The sequence below is a fragment of the Sphaerodactylus townsendi genome, linkage group LG03 (assembly GCF_021028975.2).
Source record: "Sphaerodactylus townsendi isolate TG3544 linkage group LG03, MPM_Stown_v2.3, whole genome shotgun sequence".
NCBI lineage: Eukaryota > Metazoa > Chordata > Lepidosauria > Squamata > Sphaerodactylidae > Sphaerodactylus > Sphaerodactylus townsendi.
This window is the reverse complement of record NC_059427.1, coordinates 69293348-69316333: the sequence shown is the minus strand read 5'-3', so window position 1 is coordinate 69316333 and position 22986 is coordinate 69293348. Positions and strand designations below refer to the sequence as shown.

Here is a 22986-nt window from a genome sequence, read left to right as displayed (position 1 = left end):
GCCTTTTGCCAGGCAGCCATGAGTGGCCGTTGTTCCTGTTAGCCTGTTGTGTTCTGTGAGTAAAGTACAAGAAGACCGAGTGTGTGTTAAGTGCCATCCAGTCACTTATAGTAATCTATGAATTAATGGTCTCCAAAATGTCCTATCGTTAATAGCCTTGCTTAGGTCTTCCAGACAGAGGGCTGTGCTTCTTTGAATCAATGTTGTGTCTTCATCTTTTCCTGCTGCCTTCAACTTCTCCTAGCAATTGTCTTTTCCAGTGACCCTTGTCAGCTCATCATGTAATCAAAGTATAATACTCTCAGGGGTGCTGTGTGGTTTCCGGCCTGCATGGCCGTGTTTTAGCAGCATTCTCTCCTGACGTTTCGCCTGCATCTGTGGCTGGCATCTTCAGAGGATCTGAAGATTTCGGTTTTCTTCTGTAGTGTAGCTCTTCTGAAGATGCCAGCCACAGATGCAGGTGAAACGTCAGGAGAGAATGCTGCTAGAACATGGTCATACAGCCCAGAAACCACACAGCACCCCAGTGATTCTGGCCGTGAAAGCCTTCAACAATACATATAATACTGTCCGTTTGGCAATTTTAGCTTATAGGGACAGTTAAGGCTTGGTTTGATGTACAACTGTGGCTCAGTAGTAGAGCATCTTCTTGGCATGCATAAAATCTCAGGTTTTAATTCCCAGCAGCTCCAGATACAGGAGCTGGAAGTAAGTGACATGAAAGACCTCTGTCCAAGCTCTTGGAGAGCTGCTGCCAGTCTGAGTCATCAATACTGACCATGATGCACCTAGGGTCTGATTTCATGTATTCAACTCACTTATCTGTCTTTTCAGACAAGAGCAGCCATTTTCTTAACATTCCTGTGTAGCTCATCAACGTCAGAATTCCACAAGGGGACCAGCCCTGATCCCATAATCTTCTCCACAATGCTGCATAGGGTTGCCATCCTCCAGGTGGAGCCTGGAGATCACCCAGAATTACAAGTGGTTTCCTAACTACAGAGGTAAGTTCTCTTGGAGAAAATGGATGCTTTGGAGTTTGGATTCTATGGCATTATACCCTGCTGAGGTCCCATCCCTCTCAAAACACCACCCTCTCCAGACTTCACTCCCAAATCTCCAGGAATTTCCCAGCCCACAACTGATCAGTTGTTACCTCCTGGAAAGACTGTCATGCTGAGCAATCAGTGACCATCCAGCCAAAAAATAAACATGGTCACTTTGAGTTCGTTTTATCACTTTGGGGGAGTGATGAAACAGGCACAAGCAGGGGAAAACCGAAAGCCGCTTCAACATTTTAACTGTATTGGCGCCTGTAATGACATCGTTTCGCCACTAGGAGGAGCGAGCCACAGTCTGTTCTAGCGTAGAATTCGTGGGAGACAGTTCTCCCCGTCAAGGCGGAGAAACTGGTACCTTGGACCTATGGGAATCGTAGTTCATACACCTCCCACACGGCATTCCCACGAATGCCTTATCTTTGGGACTACGTTTCCCAGCAAGTCACTGAGTGAGTGCGAAGCATCATGGGTCTCGTAGTCCATTTTCCCGTTGTCACAAAGCGCTTTGGCTAGGCGTGGCGGGTTGATGAGGACTTCAGCTCCCAGAGGGCATCACGGCAGCACCGGCACACGCTTGGCGGGGGGAAGCTGAGCGAATGATCCATCCAGGGAAGGAAGATGGTGGAACAAGCGGCGTGGTTTCCCGGCAAGGCAACGACCGACCCCGTCATTAGTCCACAGCAGGGAGACGCAACCCGGCCCGAAGACGCTTCCTGATAGCCGCCCGTGTCGGCCATGCCCCAGCCACGGTCACGGCGCGGCGACAGAGCCCGCAGGGGCGCCCGAGGTGAGCCAACCTGCCCTCCCGCCGGCTGGGCAACGGGTAGGAGGCTGCAGGGAGGGCTGCTCTGCAGCGCGTGCGATTCGGAGCGGACTCGTGGAAGAGGGTCTCCCCCGGTGCCCTCTTCGGCTCACAGCTGTTGCGCCGGCGCCCGAAGCGAGGCTGGGAGGAATGCCGCGTGTCGGACAGGCAGCCGGAGACTCTCTCGCACGCGCCCGTGGAGCTGATCTCGAGCCGGCCCGGATCTCTTGCAGATTAGGAGTGCGTGTTCAGAGGGACGCTCGTGCAGCATTGGCGATTTATGCATTTGCAAGTGCACAAGGCTTTGGAGGAGGGAATGGGACTTGTTAGACCGTGCAACTTCTTGGCGCCGTCTGGTGAGGCGCACTTGGCGGCCATGCTCCATCAGGACCCCAAGGATGAGATACGATCTCGATGATCGTCAGTGTCGCCCCTTTTCCACTTGAAATATTATTCTAAATGTGGCGTCTTGTCGCTTACCCCGAAGCCTTTGTAACCAACCGTTTCCTCACTTAAAATCCCATTGGAAGCTAAAACACACCTTAAGGCATATGGCCTGTTATCCCAGTTTCCTGGCTTGCTTTACAGAAGGGACAAGAGCAAGTGTTTTTGCATAGCAGTGTAGTATGAAATCTGTGTATAGATTGCATATGTGAAGAGTTCATAGGTGTGTGGGTTTGTATGTAGTTACCCAAAAAACTTGCACCCCATTCATCTGCTCTGAAAAACAGGTGTATGTGTTAAGTGCCTTCTTGCCTTGTGGTATTTTACACTTAACACCCCAAGTTGGCTTGATGTCATCAGAGCTTGGAAGGAAGCTAAGTAGTGTTGGTTGCAGTTAGTACTTGGATGGGAGGGCATCAAAGAATACTTGGGTTGCAGCTGGAAAATCACCTCAGCTTCTCCCTTTCCTTGGCAACCCCGTGGTCTGGTGCTCACCATAGTAGGTTGTGAGTTGATGGCACACAGTTATTATACTTGTTACTCCTACACCAAGTGCTTTTCCAACGTCTAAAGTGATCTTAAAGGACTGAACAATCAATTAAGCTATAAAATCTTCCTCCCATGAGGAAAAAGTGGGAAACAAATATTGCTGTACAGCTGCTGTTGTGTGGCTGTTTTACAGCTGTCTTCTGAAATCTTCCTTTCCTGTGTTCAGATTTCCTTTTGCAAGGTTTCTTCCTTTCTGCTACCTCTGAGAGGTTCCTGAAAGAAACAGGAATGTTTTTTTTTTTATTTTCCATGTGACAAGTTGCAGCCAGGTTGTTGATTTCCTAGATCAGATAATAAGCTATAAGTGTGATGGAAAAGCATAAGAAGTTTAGTTGGGATGTGTTTGCATTGCTATTAAGCAACATCTGTTCTGCTGTGCATTTTTGCTCTTCTGTCATTTGAGTATCACCTGGCTGTCTTAATATTGGAAAAGGGTCTAGCTGCTTTTTTAGGATACTTGCAGCACAGAATAAACATGAGTCCGCTGGCACTTTCAGGCATACGGTTTTATGTTAGAACACACTCTCAGATGCATAGGAGTTTGAATCCATCAGGCCTCCTTTATGTACATAACAGAAGAGGGTGAGGGTTACAAAGAGATAAGGGCTGATCTAAAGAATAATCAGTTCATTCGGTGTCGGTGTGGGACTCTCCCAAGTAGTATTAGGCAAAATGTAATACCCAGTGCAGGATGACTTGAGGTGAGGAGATATGAGATGAAGTTACAGGGGTATAGTTGAAATAGTAAACATCTGGACAGGGTGGGGAGTGCAAGATATTAACTCTTAGTGACAGGTCCCTGTTGCTTCTTCCTGATTGTTAATTCGTCAGTTTCCTTGTACATCAAGAAAATAATTACTAATAAGGACCTAATTCTTACTGAGATGGTAAACTTGTTTGTGGACTATCCCACTTCACACTGCAGTGGTGGCCACTTTTGACCAAATCTTCCTCCGCACAAGACAATCATGTGAGCCCCCTTTGGCAGTAGGAAGAGGCCACACAACATGCAAATTTTCCATCTCACAGAGAAGCTGGAACTCAGGTAGATAAGGAACGAGGGATGATCTGATCTTCTAACTTTTTGTATAAGCTGCTGCCTCTTTTGCCTACTGGGACTGACAGCCAATTGGGCTGGAGCATTTTCTACCAGGAAACAGTGTGTGTGTGGGGGGGGGGGGGGCATTTAATGCTCATGCTGTACTACTGTGGCTTTGGTCCAAATCCGAGTGTGTACACGTCAGCCCTCTGGCCGGTATCAAATGAAGTTAAATACGTTATGCAATCTGGTCACAGATTTCATCTAGTTGAAATCCTAAACAAGAGAGGGTAAGGATTAAATGTTCTGACTTCATTGTCCATTGAGAAGTTAGTTTCTTTCAACACCTGGGTGTGGATAGAGTAGCCAAATGCGGGCTGCAGAATGCCATACCTTATAACAGGAGCTTGGTTGCTCTGCAAGTGTTTCCTATTTGCTGCTGTGAATGAATTGGAGCAACTTGTGCATCATTGCCTCTTGGCTCCTGGAGGAAGCCGTTCTTCTGCAAGCAAGCTTGGAGTGCACACTAATAGTGAAGGGATGAAAATGAAGGCACTACTAGTTTAAGGAAATATAGACTTTTTAAAAGTCTGTGCTATTGAGGTAGCTCTAAAAGATATGCACACATAATATTTTCTGCTATCACGATTTTTAGTTCTTTAGCATTCATGGATATGGGAGTTGATTATCATTCATGTAAGTCTTTAAAAAAAAACCCTGCTGCAACCTATTTTATGTAGTTCGGCAACCTACAGGGAAAGCACTGGTAGACATCCAAGAAAAAGTCCATGTTGTACATGGCAATAAAGTAAAAGTGTAAGTAGTCTTTTTGGAGAAGTGGAAAAAATGACACATGTTAAATGTGTTTTCTCAGCTGAGTAAAACAAATAGGCATTGCTGCATGGAAATTAACATGTTATGGAACTCTTCCTTTAATTTTTGTTTTTTTTTCAAAAGCAAATATATTGGTGACCTTTACAGGTACAGAAGACAAATTGATTTGGCTTCAGGAACACACAGCTGTGAATGTACCAATCTTTTGGTGTTTACTTTTCTGATGTAACAGATGTCAGCTCTGGAATGAGCACCTGTTGCGTGTTCTGAAGTTGTAGAACTATCCAGGAGAGAGGAGGGTTGATGGAGCCTGCTGTCTGTACAAAAATTAGCTGATCCTGCTGATGTTCTAGAATATTGTCTAAAAGCATAGTCTGTGTGCTTCATAAAGACTAGGTATTTAAGCAAGGGTTTTTAGAACTTTATTTTGGAAGCAGAGCTCACACATGGAATAACTTAGAAGTGGGTTTTTAATTTTAGGATTTTAGAATTTTATGAAATATCTCTTGGGCATGTAATCATCTAATTTCCTTTTAGGAAAGGCTTATTGTTTGGAGTTTTTTAACCCCTCCTCCAGCGTATTTTTACATTTTTTATATTTCAGAATTTTTTTTGCAAACTGGATTGTCTGGTTTTCAGAAACATCTTTATTGTCTGTTCATGGTTCTAGTTTCTAGATCTAATTATTCAGAGATTTGGCCATGTTGAAAGTTAGATGTGTTGGTGGTTTTGGCTCTTGCACTGGTGTGAAAGACAGACTGAATCATGTCCCAACTGCCATCTAAGTTTACTCATTCTTCAAATCCTGTGACTTTTTCAAAAGGCTGTCTTTGTGCATCTCACCTGTTCTAAAGACTGCCTCACTTTTCAAAAACAAAACACAACACGAGCCTTCTATGGGCATAATCCAGGCAAAGTTAATCATAGTTGGTTTCCATGCAAAAGTTAAACATTTGCTGAATCATGCCCTATGACTCTGCCTTAACTTTTGATTGTGTACATTGTCTTTATTTCCCCTTCTACCGTGTTTCCCCGAAAATAAGACAGTGCCTTATATTAATTTTTGCTCCCAAAGATGCGCTATGTCTTATTTTCAGGGGATGTCTTATTTTTCTGTGTTCTGTTCGTCGGGCATGCTTCCAAACAAAAACTTTGCTACCTCTTACTTTCGGGGGATGCCTTATATTTTGCACTTCAGCAAAACCTCTACTACGTCTTATTTTCAGGGGATGTCTTATATTCAGGGAAACAGGGTACAAACTGGTGCTGCTTAAGAGCCCTGTAAGAGAGCCCTGAGCATGTTTCCACAGGGGTTTCTCTTAACAAGAGGAGTCCAGTGTGCTGTTTCAGGCAATACCACAGGCATCCCTGGTGGGAAAGGGAAACAACTCTGAGGATGGCTGCATGTTACCAAGAGAATTCCTTTGTGCCTTGGGGCTGCACTAAAGTGACGTAAAAGTGAGGGTGAAGATCACCCTGACATGGGACCACCCCATGCTTCTCTTCCCCCAGCACAGTGCAGTACACAGTGTTCTATTTTCTTGGCATCTGTGCAGCAGACCCTGTTGAGGACACTGAAAATAAATATCACCTCAGCTGGTTTGGTGTGTTAAAGTTCATGTATGCAAGCCTCACTACTAGATTATTGTCTTGTAAGCAGACTGTAAGGGATACTTTTGACTTGTGTGCTGGGGTTTGGATTGCCAGTGACATCTCTGGGTGACTAATAATAGCTGCTGGGTGTGCAGATGAACTGTGACCTGGGTCTCCCACTGTAGCGGATGGATTTTGTGGGTTTGGCATCTGGCTGTTGGTGAACAGTTCTGTCCTATGAACTTGGCCTAAAGTGGCAATGGGAGGAGGAGCTGGAGCCTTTGACAAAAGATGACAATGATTCTTAATTACTGTGCTGTTTTCTCAATGGGGATCAATTATAGGAAGAGAGTCCTCTGGAGGCTGTGCTGAATTGATGGATCTGGGTAGAGATGGCCTCCCAGGAAGGGTCAGATGTCTGACTGTGGAAGGTTCAGCAGAAAAGACACAGAGGGAAGCAGACTGGTTGTGGTGAGATGGAGCCTGACCTGGCATCTGCTCTCCTGCATGAGTGCCACTGTGCGTTCCTCTTGCTTATTGGTAAATAGAGAATAATACAGAAATGCCAGAGCTTCAGTGTCCTCTTTTACAAAGGGAACCAATGGGCAAGTGCTGCTGTTGGCCCGTCTCACCACTCTGAAATGGGGAGTGCCTAGCAGGGGATGTATAGCAGTGGTGGAGAAATGTGGCTTGCAGAAGACAGTATTCAGCACAGCTTTGTAACTACCCATGCTACTTTTTTAAATTATTATGATTTTCCAAGTTTTAACATAAATAATCCAACATATAAGATCAACATAAACGTTCACTAAAGGTAAACATTTGGTCTTAACAGCATTTTATGGTGGTGACCTGAGCAGGAGTGTTTTCAGTTGTGGTTCTCTCCTTCCCAGGGAGATTCGTCTGTCTCCCCTTATTGTTGTCTTCTGGTAGTGGGTGAATACTTTTTTGTTTGGTTTTGATCTTCTCTCACAAATACTTCCTAGCCCTCTCTGGTTGTATCTGAATGTGTTTATATGTTGGTCTAATGGTTTTAAGTGTTTTATTTACATTTGTATTTTAAATGCTGTTTTAACGTATGAAATGTTCCCCCCCTTGAGAATCCTGAGCTGGGTGGAAAGGCAGCATAGAAATGTATTACAGAAATACATTGTTGCTAGGGAGTAGGGCGGGGAGGTCCCTTTGTCTTCACCTGTTCTACCCCTTGCTTGACTTTTCTCCCCTTCAGGCTTTCCTGCGCTTTTATGAAGAATAGAAAATAATTCATGTGACTTTTAGGATTGAACAATATGACCCTACCTTATAATGAATCAGACCATTGATCCATTAAATATTATCGACTCTGACTGGCAGCTACTTTCCAGAGTTTCAGGTAGAGCAGTGGTGGCGAATCTTTGGCACTCCAGATGTTATGGACTACAATTCCCATCAGCCCCTGCCAGCATGGCCAATTGGCATGCTGGCAGGGGCTGATGGGAATTGTAGTCCATAACATCTGGAGTGCCAAAGGTTCTCCACCACGGAGATAGAGGGTCTTCCCCATCTTCTGCTGTCTGATCCTTATAAGTAGAAATTCTGGGACTGAACCTGGGACCTTCCGCAAGCCCAGCAGATGCTTTACCACCCTGCTTGGGGCCCCTAGTTTTGAAAAAGATAAATTATTTAAATGAAAAAACATCCTCTGTTTTTCTGTACCTTAGTACCTGAGCATGTGCTATGTCTAACTCAAAAGCTTGCACAACAGTTGTAGCTCACATTCCTTGTCACACTTATAGCAACATAATTACTATGAAGTAATCGTAATACCTTCTTAATTGTGATACCTTTGTAATACTGTGTTTGAGCTGCTAATAGCCGAGTTGTTGCATTCTCTTAGAGCGCAGGTGTCAAACTCGCGGTCCTCCAGATGTTATGGACTACAGTTCCCATCATCCCCTGCCAGCATCATGCTGGCAGGGGATGATGGGAACTGTAGTCCATAACATCTGGAGGACCGCGAGTTTGAACACCTATGTCTTAGAGTGGCACAGCCACTTGTTTGCCTTCTCAGGTTCTTTTGCTTCTGCAAGGGGCTAGCTGAGATGAAGCACTCCACTGGGCAGCTGAGCACGCTCGAGCTGCTTCAGAGTGCGCACTGGCTGTGCCTGTCAGCCAGGGAGAATTGGTGAAAGCTGCTGCTTAAGTTTGTGACCTCCTAGAATTGTGCTGTGCACCGAAAACCTTTCACATTCTGCAGCTAGACTGTGTTGTGCAACTGAACAAAATTATGACCGTTTTATGATCATTTTAACTTTGCCTACTGGACCATGTAACTACTAGTAAAAGTGTTTCCCTTGAATCCAAGAAGTGTAAATTCACATTCTTTCTGGATTCAAAAGAACACTTTTATTAGTCGTTACATGGTCTAGTAGGCCAAGTTGCGATAAGCTTGGCAAACATAGTTGTTCAGTACCAGCATGAGTAATCACATCCTTGGCCTTCTCAAAGGCATTTTCATGCATGTATTGCTGTGCTGACAGTTTTAAAATGGAAAAAACTACAATGAAGTTTACATACCAAACTGAGGTATAAATGAAAAATAAATGATAAATAGCAATTACATTAGTGCTGCTGTGAATTGGAGGGGAGGGAAACTAGTAGAAAAAGGGGTGGCCGATAGCAGAGAAAGATCTTAGTTTGGCATACATGAGTAAAGTATAGTGGGAGATGACTTGTCTAAGTGGTGCTGGGCGCGATATTTTTAAATTAATCCTTTATATCAAACTTCCTACGGGACTATCTGTTCTTGTCCCCAGTGGGTTGATAAAAGAATTAAAGGTGGACACCTTCGGCCTAGCTATGCATGGAAATTTTTGAGCTGGTCAATGGTCAGTCCTCTCTTCAGCCTCCTTTAGTATCACTGGACTAGCTGTTGGGAGTGGCTGAGGTGCCAGTATGGTTTCCACGCATGAGGTTTCTGTATCTTATGGAGGCCAGCAGCAGGATGAGCCACCTTTTGTAACACCAAGTTCACAGTGTCATGAGAGTGAAAACAGAGTTAATGCTGTAATTCACCCACTATTGTTTCTACTGCCCCTAGTTCAGCATTTTTGGACAATGGCAGCTAGTGCTATGCCTCAGTGAGAGCAGAGGTATGTATTTGCGTGTTGCCCAAGGAGGCAGCGCAGTCTGTGGAGCCTTCTTGTTTAATGGATTTTGTGACATTAGGAATGTGGTACATTACATTGGTTTAACTTGTTTTGTGTTGGGTTCTTTCTTTCTTTCTTTTAGTGAGTTGGTGTTGCTGTTCTAATTTAGTTATGCTGCAACCAAAATACATTTAAATATCTGGTTAATAGTGGGACTTTGCTATTATTGAATGCTTCCTAAAGACATATAAAAACATGTTTTAGTGATTTTGCCAAACTCACTCCAGAGAGACACCTTCCACCTCTCCTATCTTAAAGGAGCATCAGATGTAGTGTCTCTAACACATGGACAAGGAGGTAACACAGCCATTTACTTCTAAAGAATATTTGAAGAAAAGGAACAAAACTGTGAAGCAGGCATGGGAATAATTTATTTAGCAAAATAGTCAGGGGTGGTTTTATTTGTTGAAATTGCAAAATGTGTAAACAGTCTGAGGAATGTCAAGCATGCATCAACACCAGACACCAGCTGCCCACTGGAGATTGTAGATACGTAGAGAAGAATACATGCTTGTGCCAAGGGTCATTCCAGGAAGAAGTTTACTTTTTGTCCCAGAATAAAATCAGCTCCTCCAGCAAAGTGAACCAATCGTCTTTGTTATTAGTGCTGAGCAAAGTAAGGACATTTCCTGGCTTCTTGAGGTCAGAAATGGTTAAAGAAAAGTTTTCTTTGCCCCTCCCTCTTTACCCATTCCATATGGTGCTGATTATCTCCTGGTCCAGGTCTGGAAGGAGGGGTGTGTCGAAGCTGACAGTGCTAATTTTATCCAAGTGTAATAGCAACATGCACGTGCTGTTTTACATGTTAGACTGAAACCTTTGCTGTATTAGAGTCTAAGTGCTGTCCATTGCTGACAAATATCTCCAGGGATGCAGAGAGCATGGTTAATGAAACATTGTCCTTTAGGTGAGTGAGAATTTGTTTTTCACTCTCCCCAGGTGTTTGGCTGCACTTATCTACCACAGAACTGCCTCAGGTTGCTTGGTCTTTTAGTGTTTTGCGCTGTATCACAACTTTACAATACCAGGTTAACCGTGGTCACTGTTTGGTGGATCCGGGGGGAATGACTTGGGAGTGAGGCCTCCTGGAAAGGTCTTGATCCAGTTATTAGGATATGGAGAGACATATTGTAAGCTGAAGGGCGAGATAAAAGCTTCTTGGGCTTATGTGCAAATGGTACAGACTAACCTGTAATGGGTTAGTCTACCACAGTGTGCATTGACCTGCTTGTCTGGCTGAGCCCATGTGTACAACCAAACTATCCTGGACAGATTGGGGTTGGTTGGTTGTGTGTGCATTATGGTGCCATGAAGCAAGAAAGAGTTTTTCCATTCGTCAGGGCAGATCATCTATGTGGTTTCCAAGTATTATCCTGCCAAGTGGTGAGGAAAATATTGTCTCTTGGGTTTCTGATCAGGTAGGGAGGTGAGACAAAATTCTCAGTGTTTGGCTTGTTAATGCAGTTAAGCATCAGATAGCTACCCGTAGATTGTTTTCGGTTGCTTCTGGTAAAGTAGCCATCTTCACTTGGCAGAACTGGGGGGAAATTATGTGATTTACTCTGAACTTCTGATAGACCATACTATGAATCGGCATGAACAGAAAAGTGCAGAATTCAGCATTTTTTCTTGCCTTAATAAATAAGAAGTTTTCCTTTCTTGTGCTGACCTTGTAATCTCCTCCCCCAGGAGCCCGAAGCAGTGCCAAGATGGATTCCCAGGCCAGTGATGACGACGCAGCTAGTGAAGTGCTGAGTCACTGCAGCAGTGCCAATGAAACTGCTAGTATAGCAGAGGAAGTAACAGGTGAGTGTGAATGATTAGTAGCAGAAACTATTGGCAGTTATGGAGAAGAGGATAGGTAAATAAGGGCAGAGAGCTCTGAGTTGAACAACTTTCATCACTACCATATATACTCGTGTATAAGTCGACCCGCATATAAGTCGAGGCACCTAATTTAACCACAAAAAACTGAGAAAACTTATTGACTCGCATATAAGTCGAGGGTGGGAAATGCAGCAGCTGCTGGTAAATTTCAAAAATAAAAATAGATGCCAATAAAATTACATCCGTTGAGGCATCAGTAGGTTAAATGTTTTTGAATATTTATTTCAAAGAAAAACAGTAAACTGGCTCTGTAAGTGGAAAAGAGGGTCAACAAGCACAACATGGTATCAACACTAACTCTTAAAAGTACAAAAACCTTAAGCTCAACCAGCAACCAAGCTACAAAACACAAGAGTTAAAAAAAATCCTTCAAAACTGGATTCCTCACTCATCATCTGGTATGTCCAAAATGTAACCCAACTTAGATTTTTAAGAGGGATATTATCCAGAAATGGAAAATCTACTATTAGCTTTCCATTGTAAACCAATGGGGGGGATGGGGAGCATCCCCTTTGGGGGGGTCAATAACTTTGGATACCCTGACCCCAAACTTCACCAAACCTGGCCTGAGTATCATCATAGAGACTCTCCTGATGAGACCAGCCAGGTTCTTATGAAGTAATTGTCAGAGGGTCCAAGTTATGGACCCTCAAAAGGGCAGCCCCTGATCTACTAATAGCTTCCCATTGAAAACAATGGGGAATGGGGAACCCTAGCTCCTTTGGGGGGGTCCATATAACTTTGGGACCCCCCTGAACCAAACTTTTAACAAACTTGGCTGGTATTATCATCCAGGGAGAGTCTTCTGATGCGGTACCCTGAAATTTTGGTGCCGCTAGCATAAAAACTGCGCCCCCTGCTGGTCGGCAAAGTAAAAACACACACAAAAATTTAATGACCCGCATATAAGTCGAGGGGAGCTTTTTCAGCATTAAAAATGTGCTGAAAAATTCGACTTATACATGAGTATATACGGTATCAGTAATCTGTAAATTGCCTGGCCCTGTGCAAATTACAAAAGCTGAAAAACTGGGCCATTCCCAACAAAAAGGATTCTGTACCTCATTGGGGGTATATGGAAAAGAATGGCCATGTAAATGAATCATAAGAAAAAATCTTGATGAGAACTAAACATCCTCCAAAAGGAACAGGATGTTGAGAGCAGCTGAGTGCCAGTTAACAGGGGGGGTGTTTAGACAATCATGGATAGGGGGAAGTGGGGAGGGGCAGAGATTTCCAAATAGTTCCCTGGTGATTTTTTGTGGGCCCCAGCTGGTTTCTCTGTGCTGACTAAACTACAACCATGTATTTAAGCTGGTGGGCTAACAGCATTAGCAGACTTGGGTGTGAGGCTGCTAAAAAAAATCTGTGATGTGGTGATGGCTTATCTAAGAATGAGAGTAGTTTTTTGAGTGCTGCACTCCACTATGTGACCACAGCTACTCAGATTTCCAGAGCCCTCAGTTAATTGTATTTATTTATAATGAAATGTATACACTGCTTTAACTTCAAGCCCCAAAGTGGTTTAGAATCAAATTAGCAAGAGCTGAAAAAGTTGGAAACTTGATATTACTATATCATTCCGTTTCCTTGGGTTCAAATAAACTGACATCTGCCAGGAGTCATGCGAAACTCCAGAACTGCTTTGTGAGCCTCTTTAAATTATCGAAGGAAGGCCTCTATGTATGCAGCCCTCAGTGACGGAGGGGGAACTGCGCCCGGGGCATGAGCTGCCTGCGCGCCCCCTTCTGCCCCTCGCCCCGCCCCCAAAACACCCCCAACACGTGATGGCAATGGCAGCGCCAGGGACAAGGCACCCCAGATGTCCCCATCGCCGCTACGCGTCTGGCAGCCCTGCCCGTGCCATTCGGGGCTGGGGCTTCTCTTGTGCTCTTTGTAGGAGAAGGCCACCTCTGTAGATGGTGGGCCTGGCTGATCTGATCTGATGCTTGTGATTTTTGCTGCTGTTCTCAGGAGGTGAGGCAGTTGATGAGCAAGCACAGGAAGAGGAAATGGAAGATAAGCTGAAAGAGTGCATTGACAACGTGATGGACAAGAGGTGAGAGCCACCTGCCATAATGAGGCTCAGCTCAGACTTGCCAAATGGTGGTTCAAGAAGTTAAACTATGGCTTAGTATAATGTATGAACTTGGATTCGTGATCCTCTGGCAAACTATGGTTTGTTTTAGCAATGGCTTGGTCTTCACATCTTGGCTACTTTGTGCTTGCCATCAATCTTACTCCGAGCTTCTGACATCTGATGAGCTTGAAGGATGCCTATGGAGCCCAGTGCAATGTGGGCTGAGGACAGTCTCCAACTTCTTACCCCATCATGTTGGTCCTTATTCTGTCTCCACTTCACCAGTTGACCAAAGGGCTGAATAGATGGAGAACCTGATCATGCTTTGAGCTCCCTGAGCTGTGGTTAACAGAAGCCTCAGTCAGGCTTGATGTCCATTAAGCCTCGGAGTCTGATCCTGCTGAACTTGTGCCTTTTTGAAGGCAGCAGCGGCAGCAGCCCCTCCCTATTTGTGATAATTAGAGCTCCCTAAACCGACAGCACTGGTTGTTGGCATTCTGAGCTCCAGAGCTGAGGGATAGCAGACTGGGGACAAAAGGATCAGAGGGGAAATCTCTGGCTCAGTCTGCTCGTCAGCATATTTACTCAGTCAAAAAAGGTACTGGGTTCTATACCTTTTTCTTGCACATGCCACACATTGTTAGTGGAAACTGATTGCTTGCAATATTCTGATCTCCTCCCCCATCCCCAGCAACTTTCAATTCTTTTCTAGCTATTTCAATCAAATTGTTAACAAAGGCAGGCTGGACACAGCTGCATTGAAAAGAACTTGGCAGAAATGCCAGCAGTGCCTGGCAGTGCCTCTCTCTACAAAATGTGGATTACGGCTGCCCTTCTGGTCATGTAATCCTGATAATTCAGTGAATTTATGAACTCATCCAGTGGGGCTGTTAAAGCCTCAGTTCCCTTTTTATGGCTATACCTTTAAAATAAGCAGAGCAAGGATAAGGGGCAGCTTGATTGTGGGATATTGTGTGAAAAGAGTACATTCAGTACTGAAGAGCATCCTTTTGTTCTTTGGTCCATCATGTATCTTCATTATGAGCTTAGAAATCAGATGCATAATGAAATTATCAAGTATTTTCTTATACCTGAGCAAAAAACTAGTGTGCCACATAGTCTGTGAACTAGCTACATATTGTCTCTGACCCATTATATATGACATGCATGTGTCAGTGAGAACTGCAGGTTTATTCTACATCCTTGGGGTGTGTCCACCCTCTTACAAATAGCGCATTGGTTGCACATATAATACGGTGTACCAGCTGGTTTTATAATGGAAAGGGCATTTCTGAGCTCAGACTCTAGAACCAGGCATTTAGCTTGCTATTCACAAAAAAAGACCCTTCTGAGCATCTGCTTGCTGCCAGTTGATTGGTAGAGGCTGGGCAGGGCCTGTAATCATTGATGGGATTCAGAGCCTTTGACCTACTTCATATCTCGTATTGTCAGTTTCTGTATCTTTACTGCTCTTTGAGCTGCAGTTTTCTTGTAATCTCTTCTCTCTACAAAACCCTAATTTTTGGGAAATAACTGAATAACATGCATAATTTGCTTGGAGTGCATTGTGTTTATTTGGTGTAACACTTGGGTTTTGTGGGGGTGTCTGTGCAGGCAAGGTCCCAGACTGGCACTAGTTGTGACTCTTCTCTCCTTGCATGCACTTCCAGTGCCAAGACACGACAGGTGGCTCTACAGAGCCTGCGGCTCGCATTTTCCTCCAAGATACTCTTTGACTTCCTCGTAGAACGTAGGCTCACCGTGACGGACTCCTTGGAGAAGTGCCTGAAAAAAGGTTGGTCTCTAATAGTATTCTGACTGTATAATTATGATATTTAGGACACAGTATGAAGTCTTTTCAAATTCCATTGATTTCAGTTTGAGAATGGGAACATCTTATATTTCCCCCATTGAAATGAATTGGACTTGAAAGTACTTTACATGGATTGTGTCCTTAGTGCTCCTTCTCAGCATCCAGTACAATAGCCTTATAAGGTAGGCCAGTATGCCTAACTCCCATATTGCAATAAGGAGCTGAAGGTGATAGACCAGCGATTCCCAACCAGGGTTCCGTGGTACCCTGGGGTGCCATGAGCATGTCCCAGGGGTACCGCAGCAATGCTACCGGCCCCCCTCACTTTTGCGGTGTCTCCTGCTGGCACCAGCAAGGATATGGAGCTGGCCCAGGGGGCAAGGTCAGCAGCCACTTCCCACCCACCCCCACCCCCCGTGCTTCCCTTCACCCTGGGAGGGGAAGGTGGGGGGGTGGCAAGCAGGGGGACTGGGAGGGGAAGGTGGGGGGAGGATGGCAGGGGTACCGTGAGATATGAAGAGTGAGGTCAAGGGTACCGTGACATCAAAAAGGTTGGAAAACACTGTGATAGACTATATTTACCCAAGGCTGCCCAATGAACTTCAAATCGGGAACTTCCTGACTCGCAGCTACTACTCTAGCATTACACCTCATCTTTCTCTGGGAATGAACATCCTTTGCATTTTATGTTTCTTCTGGGGTGTAGCTACTATCAAAACTTCAGGCTCTGACAGATATGATAGCTCCTGTGAATTGGGGTGATAAGCACATTGGCATTCTTAACTGAAGGTGAGATCTTCAGAACTGTGAAATAGTTACACTTAAGAACTCAGGGAACAAAGTCTACAATCCTAAGAAATCTTTTTCTGGGTGAAGCCCTTTTGAATACTTATGGGACTTACTGTTGAGGTGATGTGTTCAGGAGGCATCTTGAGAAATGGAGACTTTATGGGTTCTTCCTCCATCCTTATTGGACTGTCAGGGTTCTGTGACATCTCCATAGTACATGGTGCATTTCACAGCATTACCTTTTAGGTGCTAATGCAACCCCACATAAACAGACACACATTTCTTACTGGCACCCTTCCCATTGACATTGAAATTCCCTCTACAGACGGTTAAATAAATTATGGTCTTAAAAGATTGCCTTGAGGTACTGTGAGATACATTAATGTTGTAAGAGGGTGTACCACTCTTATGCCTCATGGTCTGTCTTCCCACTATTAAAAATGTTACAGCCCCAGATTCCTACCCTGTTAGCTGCCCAGATTTTTAGTGTAAGATGTGCTATGTCCGTTTCTTCATTCAGGTAAAGGGGAGGAACAGTCCCTTGCTGCTACTGTTCTTACGCTACTGTGCCTTCAGATGGGCTCGGGGCCTGAGGGGGAGGAGGTGTTCTGCAGCCTGAGACCCCTTCTTATTAGCATCCTGACAGACTCCACCGCCAGTCCAGTTGCTCGGCAAAGTGTGAGTAACTTCTTTTTCTTCTGCCTCAAATCAAATTTTGCTGCATGAGGGAAGAAGGGAGATCTTACCTTTTTTTAAAATGTTCAAAATGATTCCTCAAAATAGCTTTTTCATTACCTCTTCTCTCTCCCCTCCATCCCACCCCACCCCCATCTCCTCTAGTGTGCCACTGCTCTTGGGATGTGCTGCTATATCGCTGCAGCAGATGTGGAGGTAAAATATACTATTGTTTTCATTGGCAAGTTTTTGCTGAGGAAGTTAGAAATTGCCCTTCTCCAACACAGTTTTTTACCTCCTAATGTCCCTAGTGTACCCAAACATTTCACTGGGGTTGGGAGGCTGCTCATCAGAACAAGTAGATATTAGCGTTTTATGGTCTTTTTTACTGATAAACAGGAGTTTGGTTATTGAAATTCAAAATGAAAGGGGGTGTGTTGTGCTTTCTAGGACTCCTAGACATCCATCTAGAATGGATTAGGGCAAAGAGTACACTTGGATTTATTTATTTATTTATGACATCCATATCCTGCCTTTCTTCCATCATGGAGTTCCCAAAAGGTCTCCCACTTACATTCTGATTAGACCCAGAACTGCTTAGCAACTGCGTCATGTGCTTCCTATTCATATCCTCTTGCAGTAGAGCAGAGGTCCCCAACTTTTTTCAGCCTGTGGGTTCTGTTGAAATTCTGATGTGAGGTGGTGGGGCACAACCACAAAATGGCTGCCACAGGAGGAGGGCTGGTCATAAAATGGCTGCACAGAGGACAGGGCCAACACACAAGAAACCAGGAATTTAGGTTCTAAATAACTCTGATAGCAGTTCTTCAATATTTCAGACAGAAGCTCTGTTCAAAGCGATACCTTTTAAAATTAACATAGTGTTTAAAATATTTTCTTTCATATACTCAGTATTCATGTACCTTAACCAGTAGTATCTATCTTCATTTTGCAGACATCTAACACACTTATGCAAATGAAAAAGGGGAAAAATGCTTCTCCTGCTATCCCTTCTTTTATGCACCCAGCTGTTTTAAGTTTGCAATTACACTTGTAACAAGAACAGTTGGTGCTGGAGGGCAGTGAGAGCGCCTTGCATACAAGAGTTGGATTTATATTCCCCCTTTCTCTCCTATAGGAGACTCAAAGAGGCTTACAATCTCCTTTCCCTTCCCCCCTCACAACAAATACCCTGTGAGGTGGATGGGGCTGAGAGAACTCAGAAGAACTATGACTTGCCCAAGGTCACCCAGCTGGCATGTGTTGGAGTGCACAGGCTAATCTGAATTCCCCAGATAAGCCTCCACAACTCAGGTGGCAGAGCAGGGAATCAAACCCGGTTCCTCCAGATTAGAGTACACCTGCTCTTAACCACTATGCCACTGCTGCTCCTGCGTGGTTCTGGCCAGTGTTTGACAGGAACAAAAATGATTTTTGAAAAGCTAGACCAAACTGGATACAGAGATGTTATTATCAACTTCCACCTGAATTATAAAAATACATTCAATTTGGGATGATCTGATGAATTCAGTGGAAGTTCTTGTTAGGTGCATTAAGCATTTTAGCCATGCAGTCAAATCAGAAGCAAGTCCCCCTGTGTTCTTAAAATATCACTCTTCTAGTTGCACAGATGAAATACTTTACGTAAAGCAACTGTCTGCATTATACCATAAATGGAGAGAGACCCACCTGGCCCCACCTACTACCTAAACACACTTACCAGATGCCAGAAAAGTGCTGGAGGGTGTCCACGAACACCATGTTGAGGACCCCTGCCATAAAGAAACAAAGCACGAGGCTCCACATTAGTAAGGTCCTAAACAGCTCTGCAGGTTGAATGTCAGGAATAAACATTTTTATGTGTGGGTTTTTTTAATAAATATTTTTTTAAAATACTTTCAGAAAACATATGCATTGGTTTGTGGGAAGGGACTGGTTTTTGTTCTCTATCCTGTGAAGCCATTTGGGAAGTTGCCTGATTTGTCCTGAGAAATATATGCATACTTCAAGGCACTTTTTACTAAGATGTTCTTGCAGCTCATGGATGTGAACTGTGCCTGGAGGAATGTGGGAAGGTGACAACTCTCAGGGTTTACAACCAGCACAATTAGGGAATAAATTATTTTCTGCAGTTTCATCAGTTTTTTTCAGGCAGTAAAATAATAGCTCTGTTCATGTGTGACATCCTCATGTCCTTCCTGTTCTTTCTGTGAGAACTGCCCTCTGTTTCAGGACCTGGTTTCCTGCCTTGCATGCCTAGAGGGCATCTTTGGGTCCTCCTGCAGCAAGGAGGCCAGCTCTGAGCCCTCTCACCACAGCCCTCCGCTCCAGGTCTTGCATTGCAATGCCCTCCAGTCCTGGTCCCTGCTCCTCACCATCTGCCCAAGCACCCAGATCAAGAAGATCCTGGACAAGTGAGTGGCCTGTCTTGCCCAGGCAGCCGCATGCCTCCCCCTACCCAGGGCAGCTCTCTCTTTCTGCCCTGACTGAAAGGTTTAGCACTCTTCAACGATGAAAGTTCACCAGGGTCTGGCTGGGAGTGGGAGGAGTGGGATGAATTTCCAGAGTAACATCTTTGCAGAACAAGATGAAGGACGCTAGATCTGCTCCATTGCTTTGTGTCTCTTCTTCTGCAGTCACTTACCTACATTGCCTCTGATGCTGTCCAGTGATAATGTCAATCTTCGGATTGTGGCAGGTGAAACAATTGCACTGCTCTTTGAACTGGCCCGGGACACGGAGGTATGTTGAGCCTTCTTTCTGATTCAGGCACAAATAAACAGATTCCCGTCCTCTTACACTTCAAGCCTAGAGCCACTTTCAATAGGCAAGAACAAGGAAAGGCAGAAATGATGCCTCTCCAGTCCCATTTTGTCCTTTCTTCTATACTTAACCTGGGTTGTTTTAGTTGCCTTAGCTTGTTCTCACACAATCCGCTGAGTCTCAAAAAGCAAGGAGTAGAGCTGCCCCCCTCCCCCCAACTTTCCTACTCAGTGTGAACTGGTGCTCTTGCATTGCTTAGAGGAAGTGGGAAACTACTTTTTCAACCATAGTGAGTTGAAAAAAATCAAGTGAGGGAGGATTTTCTCACTAAAATCCTTTCAGCCTCATCTAGCTTGATGCTGGTCAGAGGGACTCTGCTGTCTCTTAGTCACATGCAGTGAATGTGGACCTCACCAAAGGGCCTGGGGACTTGAGATGAGCTTTCTAAAGCTGATGGGATAACAGACACAAGAGGTAAATCTTAGAAAGAGCTGCATTCCTTGTATTGTTTTGGTTTGGTCTCAGGCTGCACGTTGGAGCTTCTAGTTGGCATCTCGTCTCATTTTTGCTGCAGGAGGATTTTTTCTATGACGAAACAGACCTGCTGTGCACAAAGCTGAAAGCCCTGGCCACTGACAGCAACAAATACCGGGCCAAGACAGACCGGCGAAAGCAACGCTCCATCTTTCGGGATGTGCTGCACTATATTGAGGTGCCGTGCCTGGTTCTTTCCCCTGTTGAGTAGATGTCCAGAGGGCTCCACTTACATTTCTCAGAATTGGACTCAAGTCCTCTTTGAGGGCCCCCCCCCCCGCCCCCGCTCCCACATTGATAATGGGTCAGAGGTTCAAGATTGGGCACTTATTCATGTTTAGATGCATGTCTTTTGTGTTTTGTATCACTGCTCGTATTTCATGTGTCAGGCCTGTCATCCGGAATAGAAACCAAAGTCTGGCTAAAATTCATTGCCTGGGATTTGTGCGGAGGGCAATCCTGTTAGTAGTAGCATTCCCCTTGCTGCTGGTGATGGCTTCCCTCGTGAAGCTTTTGGGGCAGTTTTTGCTATTCCGCTCACACCAGGAATAAGCAGTTCGAAGCCTCTGAATTCCTTTGCAGTTGACTTCTTGGCAGAAAAGGTTACTAAGGTACTTTTGGAGAATTTGCCTATCCCGCTATGCAGTTTGAGAGTCCCTGGAGTGGCTAACCTTACCAAAGGTCTGATGATGCAACACTGTGCTCTGTTGTCATTTCCCCCATATGGGAAGATCTGGTGGGATTTGTCTTCTGTTCTTCTTCATCAAGTCTCTGAATACACTTTCTCCTTCTGACAGAATGGGGAGTGCCATGAGGAGACCATCAAGTTTGGCCTGGAATGCATGTATGTGGACAGCTGGGCAAGGAGAAGAACATACAATGCCTTCAAAGAAGCACTTGGCTCTGGAGTCCGGCACCACCTGCAGGTAAGAGTAGGAGAGTTTCTGCTGAGAATTCCTTTTTGTATATGTTTGTGTGAGGAAAGAGAATTTTGATAGGGGTAGGAAACTTCAGAAGAAGAGTCAGCCAGCCTTCATGAAAATACTTTGGTACACAGAGCACTGCAGCGAGTCACCTCTTAATTGAATTCTTAGTACCTGTGCAAGTTTGTTCCTTTCTTGACTCCAAGATTCTACCCAATCACTGTTGTTTTCTAATCTCCAGAACAACGAGTTGCTGCGTGAGGTATTTGAACTTGGCCCCCCGCTTGTGCTAGATGCTGCAGCCATCAAAGCCAGCAAAATCTCACGCTTCGAGAAGGTATATCAGTAATGCAGTTATTATTTCTGTTGTCCTTGGCTTTCTTGTTTTGCAGTGTATTCTGTGCACTTTTCCTTCCCTAAGAGCGTTCCATAGGTGCCTGACAGTGCCACTGAAAATGTGCCTGTGTATTCCCTGACCTCTCTAATACGAGTGAGATGTTGATGGTCAAGCTAAGTAGGAATTAGATTCAAGTCTGTGGGCTATGTGGAGACAACCCACAGAAGCCACACAGGGGAAGTGTGTCCCCTGTCCCCAGATGAAATTGAATACTAGACTAGAAGGACCTTTGTCTGACACATTAGGGGATTCCTGTGTCGTTTTGTTGTGTTTAAGGGTGAAGTTAACCATGGTGGATCTCCCATCTGTTTGTTAAGGCAATTTTTACCATAGGCATAGATATTTTTTCCTTTCTCTCGTGACCTAATTGATTTAGATTCTGTAAGTTTCCACCTAGGGCAGTGGTTTTCAAAATGGGAATGGGGATACCCACCAAATGCTTTTAGAAAGTTATTGGGGCCAGGTGTTTGCCTAGTGAGGCTTCTGATTGACCATTGGAAATTTGATTGGCTATTCATATTTTTAAAAATGCTGCTTTGGCAGTAACTTTCACCAAAGCAGAAGGACCTTCACAGTGTGACTGAGGTAAGCTATGGCAGCCATTTTGTGGCTACACCCACAGGCTGTGTCAGAAATCCACAGGTGCTCACAGGCTCAAACAGGTTAAAAATCTCTGTCCTAGAGCTTTATTTAACTTTTATGCCAGCGTTTCCTTAATCTGATTTTTTTCCATCCCTACCAGCATCTGTACAATTCAGCTGCTTTCAAGGCTAGGACAAAAGCAAGGAGCCGCGTTCGAGATAAGCGAGCAGACATCCTTTGAGTGAACTCTGCTTCCTGTTTGCCTTCCGTCAAGCCAATGAACTACAGACCCGGACCACTGTGAACATGAGGGGTGGGGGATACCTGGGGCAAGGGACCCCGATGCCTCAACTCGTTCAATATCAGGGTTGTATCATGTCCCTCTGTTCCCCCACCACATTCTGCAGGGGGGAGCTTTTATATATGTGTACAGAATACTATTTAAATGTCTCGGATATTTGGATACTGGTGGAATGGCAGTGGGCAGGTACCATTTTTATTTTTTTAACCAAAAATCTAAGCGAGGTTGGGTAGTGGAGAGGATTATTCTCCTTGCTGCTTTTTAAGCCAGTGATAATTTTAGCCTCCTTTCCCTGTCTCCATTGCTGAACATGTTGTACAGTTGCTATTGGCAGCACAAATTGGAATCTGTGATCATTTTCCATCATCCCATTCTGCAGCTGTTGACTCTTTCACTGATCAACTCAATGCAGGAGATGAATTTCAGGGAGAGAATGCAGGTTGTAGTGTTCCGGGTGGAGGCAATGAAGGAACTGGCTTGCGGATGGGTGCCTTGGGGTTCCCCCCCCCCCCCTTTCAGTGTTGAAGATGTATTGCCTTGGGTTGGATGAAATGTAAATTAGAAATCAGTGTAGTTGATTGAAGGCTGGGGCTGAAAATATCCTGAAGGGGGATATTCTCTGCTCATGCATTTGCTAATTCTTCATTGTTTTTTCTCTTCTCTGATTTCCCTGCTCATTACTCTCTGCAGATGAATGATCTTGCTTTTTAGCATTCAACTTTGCTTCTCATT

General features: G+C 44.6%; 1 protein-coding gene across 1 annotated transcript; it reads left to right on the top strand.

The window, feature by feature from the left end:
* The first annotated feature begins 1630 nt into the window (after positions 1 to 1630).
* IFRD2 (interferon related developmental regulator 2) lies at positions 1631 to 22292 on the top strand. The gene is made up of 12 exons (XM_048489805.1): positions 1631 to 1848; positions 11200 to 11316; positions 13372 to 13456; positions 15148 to 15272; positions 16600 to 16757; positions 16920 to 16970; positions 18987 to 19168; positions 19391 to 19496; positions 20092 to 20229; positions 20849 to 20977; positions 21216 to 21311; positions 22114 to 22292. The coding sequence occupies exons 1-12, from the start codon at positions 1797 to 1799 to the stop codon at positions 22192 to 22194; spliced, it is 1320 nt and encodes a 439-aa protein (XP_048345762.1). The 5' UTR covers positions 1631 to 1796; the 3' UTR covers positions 22195 to 22292.
* Positions 22293 to 22986: the final 694 nt, after the last annotated feature.

Excerpts from the sequence above, each read along its gene's own strand:
- IFRD2 (XM_048489805.1), top strand. The coding sequence starts at position 1,797 with ATGCCCCAGCCACGGTCACGGCGCGGCGACAGAGCCCGCAGGGGCGCC. Across the intron at positions 11,317-13,371 it reads TATAGCAGAGGAAGTAACAG|GAGGTGAGGCAGTTGATGAG; the intron begins GTGAGTGTGAAT and ends TGCTGTTCTCAG. Across the intron at positions 19,497-20,091 it reads AACTGGCCCGGGACACGGAG|GAGGATTTTTTCTATGACGA; the intron begins GTATGTTGAGCC and ends TTTTTGCTGCAG.